This window comes from Quercus lobata, chromosome 10 (assembly GCF_001633185.2).
Source record: "Quercus lobata isolate SW786 chromosome 10, ValleyOak3.0 Primary Assembly, whole genome shotgun sequence".
Lineage (NCBI taxonomy): Eukaryota > Viridiplantae > Streptophyta > Magnoliopsida > Fagales > Fagaceae > Quercus > Quercus lobata.
In genome coordinates this window covers 59,115,481-59,126,219 of record NC_044913.1, presented here as the reverse complement: position 1 = coordinate 59,126,219, position 10,739 = coordinate 59,115,481, and the positions used below count along the sequence as shown (strand labels likewise).

At 40.5% G+C, this 10,739-nt stretch overlaps 1 protein-coding gene across 1 annotated transcript; it reads left to right on the top strand.

The window, feature by feature from the left end:
- The first annotated feature begins 8,430 nt into the window (after nucleotides 1–8,430).
- Nucleotides 8,431–10,373, top strand: LOC115965103 (putative disease resistance protein RGA3). The gene is made up of 3 exons (XM_031084299.1): nucleotides 8,431–8,791; nucleotides 8,842–9,790; nucleotides 9,986–10,373. The coding sequence occupies exons 1-3, from the start codon at nucleotides 8,431–8,433 to the stop codon at nucleotides 10,371–10,373; spliced, it is 1,698 nt and encodes a 565-aa protein (XP_030940159.1).
- Nucleotides 10,374–10,739: the final 366 nt, after the last annotated feature.

Sequence of the window (10,739 nt, the reverse complement as noted above, 5' to 3'; positions counted from 1 at the left end):
TCTTAGTAATGCAACTTAATAAAATATTGGATCAAAAAAATTGTTTCCTTCTAATCCTATAATATTGTTGTTATACTATGGTTTCAATTAACTTAATTAATGAAGTTTTTTTTGTCCATTGAATAACAAATTTAAAATTCAAATACAAACTAGGTAAAAAACTAAGGGTCATATTAACAGACGCATTTAGGACAATTGTTAATAAATCATATTAAGAAAATTTTTGACATCGCTTTCATGAGAAATATAAAAAACTATCAAAAAAATTAATTACTTTATCATTTTTCCATAAAATATTTCTAAAAATAGTTCCTAAACCAATACTCTTAGAACATTTGTTAACATTTTCCAAAAACTAATTGGTATCTTGAAACTAATGGCTTCAAAATTTCAAATCATGTCTACCCCAAAGCTAATTGATGTATTGACCTTTAAAGATAAAAGAGTAATTGTTACGGAGTGGTTGAATTTTTTTTGCATTAATTAAAAAAAATATATATATATATATATATATATATATATATAACTTTCGTACCAAGCTAATTTAGAAATTAATAATCACTCCAGCCCAAGCATATAGACAAAAACCTAAGGCCCCAAATGGAAAAATGCTGCCAAATTTTAACCAATAGATATTTCTATGTCTTTAACTAATGAGAATATAAATTTAAACTATATATATTATTTATCAAAAAAGCAATTGGAAAAACAAAAACATTTCATTGAATGTGTCGAACAGTTCGTTTTCTCTATGAGTGAAGTGTAAAACTCATTAATTTTCTACACATACTGCTGAAAAATCTCTCCCTCTCTCTCTAGTAAACTAAAAGCAAAAGGCCCAAAAAAAATTCAATCTTAGATCTCAATTTTTTACTAATTATTGAGAAATTTTGCCGCTCTTTACATTTTAAGAGAAAAAGTGGTTTTAGTAGTTTTCTTTGTAATCAGCTTTGGACCTTCAGACCTCTTTCTTTGTTGGGCATTCCCTTTAGTTTGCCTTCTTTTATTTCTGGTTGTTAGTGGTAGATAGGATACACACTTGTGATCTATACATTTTGATAAGAAACAGGTGGGCATGTGGTTATTGGCTCTATTGGATAGCATAGGTTTTATTTTAGGGGTAACTCCTCTTTTTTGAAGTTTGGAGAAATGATACTCCACCCCAAACTTAAAAAAAAAAAAAAAAAAACACTTTATTCCCTTGACATCCATTTAACCAAACTTTGTTAAATTAATAGTAAAAATTAATATTGTGTAACTAAGCTGTCCTTTACTTAAGAGTAGGTTTACAAAATTATCCTCTATTTCAGAATTAAAATAAGTTGTTTTAAATTTTTAATTAAAGTGTATTTTAATATATTAAGTATGGCTTTTGCTACTTTTTTCCCCTTTTTTAATGGGTAATGGAATGATTTGTTATTGCAAGTGTTTTGGTGCTTGATAAATTTTTCTTTTTTATTCTAAATTTATTAGTAATATTTTTATTAACCATGACTAAACTTTTGTAAAGAAATTCTTAAAGAAGTTTAGAATATTTTGTTATTAATATATGTAAGGGCACGAACCGTGGCGAACCTAACTGTGTTGGGTTCGCACATGAAAAGGCCCAGACAATATCATTTGTAGAGCGTGGGTTTGAAAGGCTAGGCCTTGATCTCTAGGTGATGGGTTTTTCGTAGGGTTCATACAAGGTTGAGAGACCTTCACCCCTGGAGTTTTTCTCTTGGAGGTGGGCTGGGAGGCTCTCCTTTTTGGCCATTTTTCCCAGTCCCTTTCTAGGTTACTGATTTTTTCCTTTTATCTCCGCCAGTGTCCACTGTCCTTCGTCCACGTATAGGGTCAACATTTCCAAGGCTGATATTTGTCCCATCAGCCCATACCTAAAGTCGTTGGGGGTGGCTGTAAAAGCCAAAGAATGCGGACATGTCAGGTTATGAGTATTAAATGGTAGTAAGGGCAGCTTTCCCTGGATATTTTTAGATCTTTTTTCCAAGTTTCAGTCCTATACCGTTTTCACCCCTCTGCCTGGGGGGGGGGACTTTGGGTCCGCCGAGGACTGAACTGCCCTCGTCGGTGTCCATAGGCTATCTCGTCGAGCTTGGGCCATAGCCCTCCTCGGCTTGGGCCTTTGGATTCTCCCCAGGCAGATGGGCCTGGCCCACAAATCATTCGGGCCCCACAATAGCCCCTCAAAACCCTGCTGTCCAACCTTCTGGTTGGAGAGGGGGGTTTTGGTAACACCCAGCCTCTTCCTACGGCCCAATCAATTTGGCCTGTTAATAATGCTTGCGGCTCTTCGTCTGCCCAAGAAATGCACCGGTCCGCGAGACAGTCTTTTGACTTTACTCTTGGTGCATTCTTACCGTTTGGGTATTCAAAATGCGCTTTTAATGACCTCTGTTTACGGAACTACTTTAATTCGTCGGTTTGTTTTGATGAAGTAGAGAAGTGGAACCGGCATGTTCGTGTTTGCAGATTCCTTTGGAGATCCGTGCCTGTTAAATGCCCCCCCCCCGGCTCCGCCCTCTGTATAAGAAAGAAGGGAGGAGGTTATTGTTTTTGTAAAGAATCCCTCTTCATCCATCTGAGATTTGAAATACTTGGCCTCCCCTAGGGTTCATTTTACTCACTGGTTTATACATTAAATCGCGATACACTTTACCATAACAACGAGTGATGCAGGAGCCATACCCCTCTCGTAAACGTCGCGTTCCAATAAAGCTCATTGTGGCTCGATCGGGACAGGGATGGCGAAGACTCAAAATCAGCCTCACCTTTCTTTTAGTCAAAATCCGAAGCAGGGACTTGTCACGTCAAACTTTCGGCGTGACTGAGTCGAGAACACCCATCATCAGTACCAACCGCTCTCCTATGAGCACACCTAATATGGCCCCGGTGTGTTAAGAGTCAGGAATGGGGCAGGGACTAAGTGCCTCTGCTTCTTCCTCTCTTTGCTCACTGGTGCCCTCCTCCGCCTTCCTCTTATAGTCTTCCCAGCACCAGGTCCGTTCTGGTGCTTTCTTTTCTCCCTCTCTTGCTCCTTTTCTTTCTTCTCACCTCTTCTTTCTTCTTCTCCTCCTTCTTTACTCATGTCCTCCATCTTCTTCATTCATCTCCTCCATCTTCTTCATTGATTTCTTCCTTACTATTTCCTTTTCCTTCACCTTTTTCCAAAGAAGGCTTTCATCGTAATATGCGCGGTAGTGAGGGAGAGATTGGACAGACTTTGAAGACGAGTTTGAAAGAAGCCGGACTGTTTACTTATCTGTACTGCGAGTATTATCGCTGCTTCGGTAGTTCACCTTTTGTATAGGCTCGTTTGGGCCCTTCTTTGTATATTGTAATAATTAATAAAAATTGTTATTATGTTACTTCGCCTGTTCTGTCTTTATGTTTTTATAAATTTGCAAGTGCTGCTCGGCATAATAATATAACATCTAGATTAATGTCAACTAAGACCAAAGTATTTGATAATAAAAAGATGTCGCCATAACTCTAATAGAAGTGCTTGGCCCAATAAGGCCGACCAGTAAAAAGTAATAATTACCCATGCTGGCCGGGGAGAGAACTGAGGGCTTGACGCCGTGTGAGAAATAACCATTTGAAGACATATCACCCACCAGATGTACAGCCCTCTTAGGCCAATGAATACCGGGGCGTTCTAGCACCTTACCTACACCTTCGTTGGGCCTAGCCCTTTAGGGTGTTTAAGCCGTGAATGAAGTGACCTGACATTTTTATCAAGTAGCCCATCGTACGAAATTCAAATCTTTTCTTATCCGAGTAGTCGGTTTTACCATTGGCTTGGGTCCGAGGACCATACAAGGCCTTGGTTCTATCCAAAACTCGTAATAATAATAAATTTTTTTTTTTTTTTTTTTTTTCCCATAGGCTTGAGTCCAAGGACCATGCAAGGCCTTGGTTCAATTTATCCCCTTACCTCGGGTATCTCACAAGCTGCCGAGCAGGAGGTTGTCCTCGGCAACGGTTATTCCCCGGCGTGGGCCGTAGTCTGTGGGCCGTCATGTAGAACGGGCCTGGGCCGCGAATTTACTAGGCCCACAGATTTTGAGGCATTTCCGTAGTCTTTGATCACGCGGTATTTTTTGGGCGTCCTAGTGTTCGAGGTGCGCCTTCTCGAGGATCTTCAAATCCTACGGCTGAGGATGAGGTTGGAGATTGAGCCAAGTCTGCTTCGTCCGTACCGTTCCTTGGGAACTTGCACGAATTAAATGCCACCAGTTCACCTCTGGGTATAAATAGGATAGGGGATCACTTCACTTGCACATGAACTCTCCTGTTCTCTTAGGAACTATATATTTTTTTACATCCGCGATCTCTCTCTCTAGTACCACTGCTTTAAAGCGAGATGTTTGAGGCGTGGATGGGGATGAAAGGTCTCCGCGCGCTTCAGAGGCACCGAATCCTCAAGGTGATACGGTATGGACAAGGATGGCACAGATTCGAGCCAGTCCTCCGTTTTGACAGGAGGAAGATGGTGTTCCTCCCTCTTTTAGCCAAAATCCGAAGCAGGGACTGGTCATACCAGATTTTTGGTATGTCCGAAGAAGGAATTTCCGCCATCAGCGCCGCCTGCCTTGTAGCAGGCAAATTTTTGCGGGGGCTTCCCAACTTCCGGCTCCTTGCACCTTTTCTGTAGATGGTGTTAGCCTGAGGTCAGGTTCTTTGGCTGCCTGAGTCATGGACATGTAGAAACGTCAAGGAATAGTTTCCTTAGACGACATCTTGGAACAGTAACCAATCTCTCCTCTGAGCTATCTCCTCGGCTTTATCTTCACTCCCTTGCATTTTCCTTTTACTTACATAGTTAACTTTAGCGTAAGCTTGTTTCAGCTTTTCATTGTACATTGTACTGTTCCTTTGTCTTAACAGAAGATGTGTTTATTTCTTTATACATACTTTTCTTCTCTGCAACAACTACTTTGTGCATGAATATTAAATCTAAGCTTGCCCTTAATGATATTCCGGGCAGAAAAATGCCCTAACACAGATTCCTACTAGTTTAAACTCACGAGTATTATCAAGTACAACAATGGCAATCCTCAATAAATTAAACTCTTGGAACTAACCGGGATAACTGCTGAGTGCTGCGCGATGCACGCTAGACCTATGTTCAAAACTTAGCTTTCCTCATCCAAGTAGTTGGTTTCCCCATAGGCTTGGGTCCGAGGACCATGCAATGCCTTGGTTCTGTCCAAAACCTAGTTTCCCTCATCCAAGTAGTTGGTTTCCCCGTAGGCTTGGGTCCGAGGACCATGCAATGCCTTGGTTCTGTCCAAAACCTAGTTTTCCTCATCCAGGTAGTTGGTTTCCCCGTAGGCTTGGGTCCGAGGACCATGCAATGCCTTGGTTCTGTCCAAAACCTAGTTTTCCTCATCCAGGTAGTTGGTTTCCCCGTAGGCTTGGGTCCGAGGACCATGCAATGCCTTGGTTCTGTCCAAAACCTAGTTTTCCTCATCCAGGTAGTTGGTTTCCCCATAGGCTTGGGTCCGAGGACCATGCAATGCCTTAGTTCTGTCCAAAACCTAGTTTTCCTCATCCAGTAGTTGGTTTCCCCATAGGCTTGGGTCCGAGGGCCATGTAATGTCTTGGTTCTGTCCAAAACCTAGTTTTCCTCATCCAGGTAGTTGGTTTCCCCGTAGGCTTGGGTCCGAGGACCATGCAATGCCTTGGTTCTGTCCAAAACCTAGTTTTCCTCATCCAGGTAGTTGGTTTCCCCGTAGGCTTGGGTCCGAGGACCATGCAATGCCTTGGTTCTGTCCAAAACCTAGTTTTCCTCATCCAGGTAGTTGGTTTCCCCGTAAGCTTGGGTCCGAGGACCATGCAATGCCTTGGTTCTGTCCAAAACCTAGTTTTCTCTATGTGTGGGATCTTGGCTTTATGGGGATTAGCTCCTCGACCGAGCCCCTAGCGTTTATCCATACGATCAACTCTACCAAGCGCCTAGTTTGCTCTTTACGGGGGACCTTGGCTTTATGGGAGTTAGCTCCTCAGTCAAGCCCCTAGTCAAGGAACGTAGCCCTTAACAGATCTTTATGCTAGAACTCTATAACCCACGGTACGATCAACTCTACCAAGCGCCTAGTTTGCTCTTTACGGGGGACCTTGGCTTTATGGGAGTTAGCTCCTCAGTCAAGCCCCTAGTCAAGGAACGTAGCCCTTAACAGATCTTTATGCTAGAACTCTATAACCAACGGTTAGAAATAACACCGAAATTCTCTCGACCCACCGCCTACGCCAACACACAAGCCTTTCCCACAGACGGCGCCAATTGTAAGGGCACGAACCGTGGCGAACCTAATTGTGTTGGGTTCGCACATGAAAAGGCCCAGACAATATCATTTGTAGAGCGTGGGTTTGAAAGGCTAGGCCTTGATCTCTAGGTGATGGGTTTTTCGTAGGGTTCATACAAGGTTGAGAGACCTTCACCCCTGGAGTTTTTCTCTTGGAGGTGGGCTGGGAGGCTCTCCTTTTTGGCCATTTTTCCCAGTCCCTTTCTAGGTTACTGATTTTTTCCTTTTATCTCCGCCAGTGTCCACTGTCCTTCGTCCATGTATAGGGTCAACATTTCCAAGGCTGATATTTATCCCATCAGCCCATACCTAAAGTCGTTGGGGGTGGCTGTAAAAGCCAAAGAATGCGGACATGTCAGGTTATGAGTATTAAATGGTAGTAAGGGCAGCTTTCCCTGGATATTTTTAGATCTTTTTTCCAAGTTTCAGTCCTATACCGTTTTCACCCCTCTGCCTGGGGGGGGGACTTTGGGTCCGCCGAGGACTGAACTGCCCTCGTCGGTGTCCATAGGCTATCTCGTCGAGCTTGGGCCATAGCCCTCCTCGGCTTGGGCCTTTGGATTCTCCCCAGGCAGATGGGCCTGGCCCACAAATCATTCGGGCCCCACAATATAAATAGGGGGGAGGGAAATGTTAATTTTTTTAAACCTCAAGAGAGGAAAGTGTTTTATCCTTTTAGGTTTGGGGTGGAGTGTCATTCCCTCAAATCTCAATAGAGGATAGTGTTATTACCCCTTTATTTAAATTAAAAAAAAAAAAAATTAATCCACCAAACCTATCCATACTTATGTGAGAATCTCTTGGTTTTTTTTTTAAAAAAAAATTTTTTGTTTTTTTTTTTAAAATTAAAATTTTAACTTCAATTTCTTTATTATTCTTATACTGTGCTTCATTATTATATACACTCCTCCACAGGTGGTTTATCTCAAAACTTTTATACATACTTCCTTCTTTGATTTTCTTAGTATATGTTTGGATCCGGATGAAAAGCCAGCGTCTGTGTCTGGCGTTTCCTTCTTTTTTTTTTCTTTTTTTTTTTTAATGCACGCGGATTACATTGTTCAAGAGACATTATGCACTGTTCACTGGACCCACAGCCACTTTATTCAGGAAAAAAAATAAAAATGGGTCCCACGGCACTATTCACACATTTAAAAATTATTTTACTACAGTGTTTTCAGTTTTCAACAAAATAAGCTGTATCCAAACGGACCCTTAGTATATAAATTCTTAGTTGTTCAAAAATAATTAACTTTTGTAAAAAAATAAAAAATATATATAATTAATTATTTCTTATATATAAATAGATCAAGCTATTTTTTTCCATTCATAGTAGGTTAGAAGAGTTTAAAAAATATGAAGATAATTTTTTTTTATTATTTAATTTTGAAAAATTAAAATTACTAAGCGATGATGATAATTTGAATAATATTGTCTATAATATCTTGAATGTTATGTCAAAAAAAATATTTATTATAATATTGATGGCTTATATTTAGTGATAAAATTTTATATAAGATAATTTGTCATTCATTCTAAAGAAAAATAAAGTTTTTTTTTTTTTTTTGGTCAATTGGCCATATTATCATTTAAAATGAAAATGTTAGTAGAACTTGAATGCAAAAACTTAATTAATAATTTGACATCTCAAAATAAAGAAAATTAGGCTTTAAAAAAAATGATATTAAAATTTAAATAAAAATGATTTAATTTGTATTTGATTCTCCACTTAAAGTGGTCAAGGGCTTACAATTCAATGAGCCGCCCTGAATCACCTTATTCAAAAAAAAAATTAAAAATTAAAAGAGTTAAAATTTGACATAAAGGTGTTTATCAAGCCCCACCATTATCAATAAGTAGTCGCTTGTTTGTAGCAGAGACATACTTTACACCAGCAAACCCTTCACACTATTTTCACTTTTGCACAGTAAGGAAGAAAAGATGGCTGAACTTGTCCTCAGTGTTGTTGCAGAGGGAATCTTAGCCAAGGCGATGTCACTAGCTAGTGAGCATATCGGTTCTGCGTGGGGTTTCAAGGAGGAGCTACGTAAGCTTCAAGTCTCATTAACCAAGATTCAGGCTGTGATACATGATGCTGAGAAAAGGCAAATAAGTGATGAGTCTGAAGATCTGGCTACTGGAGCTTAAAGATGTAGCTTATGAAGCTGACAATGTCCTAGATGAGTTTGGGTATGAGATTCTTCGTCGAAAGATGGAGTCTCAAAAGAGAAAGAAGGTACGCAGCTTCTTTTCACCCTCCAATCCTATTGTATTCCCCTTTAAGATGGGAAACAAGATAAAAAGCATCAACCAATCGTTGGATAGAATTAAGACTGATGTAGCTCTCCTTGGTCTTAGAGAGTCTTTGAACCCAATCCCCAAGATCGGTCTGGATCGGGAGACAGACTCTTTTATTGATGATTCGGAAGTTGTAGGACGAGGAGATGATGTCTTAAAAATTGTTAACTTGTTGATTGGTGCAAATATCAACGAGTTATCTCTGTTGTTCCTATTGTGGGTATGGCAGGTCTCGGAAAGACAACTACAGCAAAACTAGTTTACAATCATGAACTAGTAAAGAAACATTTTGATGTGAAGATGTGGGTATGTGTATCTGATAATTTTGATGTTAAAAGGATTTTAAGAGAGATTCTTGAAATCCTTGACAATAATTGTAGTGGGTTAGAAAATAAAAATGCTATACTTCACCATCTTCAAGAGAAGTTGCAGGGAAAAAGATATCTTCTCATACTCGATGATATGTGGGATGAAGATCGTGAGAAATGGGATGGTTTAAGGAGTAGTTTGTTGGGAATTAATCAAAATAATGTAAATAATATTCTCGTAACTTTTTATAAGGACAATGTGGCACAAATCATGAAGACAAGTCTCATACATAAATTGGAAAAACTATCAGAAGATGAATGTTGGTTAATATTTAAGGAAAAGGCATTTGCAAATGAAAGAATTCTAGTAACTCCAGATTTGGAGGATATTGGAAGAAAGATTGCTAAAAGATGTGGAGGGAATCCATTGGCTGCAAGAGTTCTGGGAGGAATGATGCGCCTTAAAGAGGATAAAAGTGAATGGTTATTGATTCAAAATAGTAAGACTTGGGATTCGATGGAGGACAATAATGGAGTTTTTCCAATATTAAAGTTAAGCTTTGATCATCTCCCAACACCATCTCTAAAACAATGTTTTGCATATTGTTCAATTTTTCCCAAGGATTTTATTATTGAAAAGAAACTACTAGTTCAACTTTGGATGGCTGAAGGGTTCCTTCAAACACCTAAAAGAAGTTTTTCAGTGATAGAGGATATTGGTAACAAGTATTTTGATTTCTTAGTAGCAAATTCCTTATTTCAAGATCTAGAAAGGGATTCTTATGGTGATATTACTTGGTGCAAGATGCATGATCTTGCGCTCTCAATTTTAGAAGGGGAAACCTTGCATTTGGAGGCTATGAAGCACGGGTGCGTTTCGAGACTCGGGTGCGGGTGCGGGTGCGGGTGCGGGACTCGGCAATTTTTGAAAAAGTAGGATGCGGGTGCGGCGGGACTCGGCGATTAAAAAATTATTAAAAATATTTTTATTTATATTTTCTATATATTTTTACTATTAAAATATTCTTAAAAAACACATTAATATACTTGATTCACAAAAAAAAGAAAGAATAAGGCAAGAAAGCCAGAATTTCGGCCTCTCCGGCGATTTTCACGGCCGATTTCGGCCTGTTTCGGCCGATTCCGGCCTGTTTCGGCCGTATCGGCCGTATCGGTCGCCGGCCGATATGGCCGATACGGACCGAGTCGGCCCGATTTCGGCCGAGTCGGCCCGATTTCGGCCGCGTCGGCGCCGATTTTGGCCGCGTCGGCCCGCGTCGGCCCGAGTCGGGATCCGCCACGTGGCCCGACGCGGCACGACGCGGAACGGACGCGCGGTCTGCGGCGTCCCTCCCGCGTCGCCGCGTCCCCGCCGCGTCGGACGCGGGTGCGCCGGCTTGGGAGCCGCGTCCGTGCATCCTTGTTTGGAGGGCAATTTGGGGGATGGCATTGATGTCTCTCATACTCGACGTTTATCTCTTATATCTGATGGCCATACGACACCTGCAATCCCATTATCTAAAGATGGCATGGGTAGGTTACGCACAATTTTTTTGAATTTTGTTGATCTTGGAGACAAATTATTGGAGTTTAAATGCGTACGTGGTCTATCTTTATCTGGGTCATTTATAAAAGAGTTACCCGAGTCCATCGGTATGTTGAGACATTTAAGGCTTCTTCGCACCAAGGACACCTACATCAAAGTAATACCCAATTCTGTTAGCATGCTCTACAACTTGCAAACTCTAGTAATCAAGGGTTGTCGTCTTCTCAAAGAGCTTCCAAAAGATCTACAAAACTTGATTAACTTGAGACATTG

What these genes read in the sequence shown, in the direction of transcription:
- LOC115965103 (XM_031084299.1), top strand. Translation starts at nt 8,431, where the DNA reads ATGAGTCTGAAGATCTGGCTACTGGAGCTTAAAGATGTAGCTTATGAA. An exon ending in AATTGTTAACTTGTTGATTG is followed by an intron (nt 8,792 to 8,841) that starts GTGCAAATATCA and finishes TGGGTATGGCAG; the next exon opens with GTCTCGGAAAGACAACTACA. An exon ending in TTGGAGGCTATGAAGCACGG is followed by an intron (nt 9,791 to 9,985) that starts GTGCGTTTCGAG and finishes CACAAAAAAAAG; the next exon opens with AAAGAATAAGGCAAGAAAGC.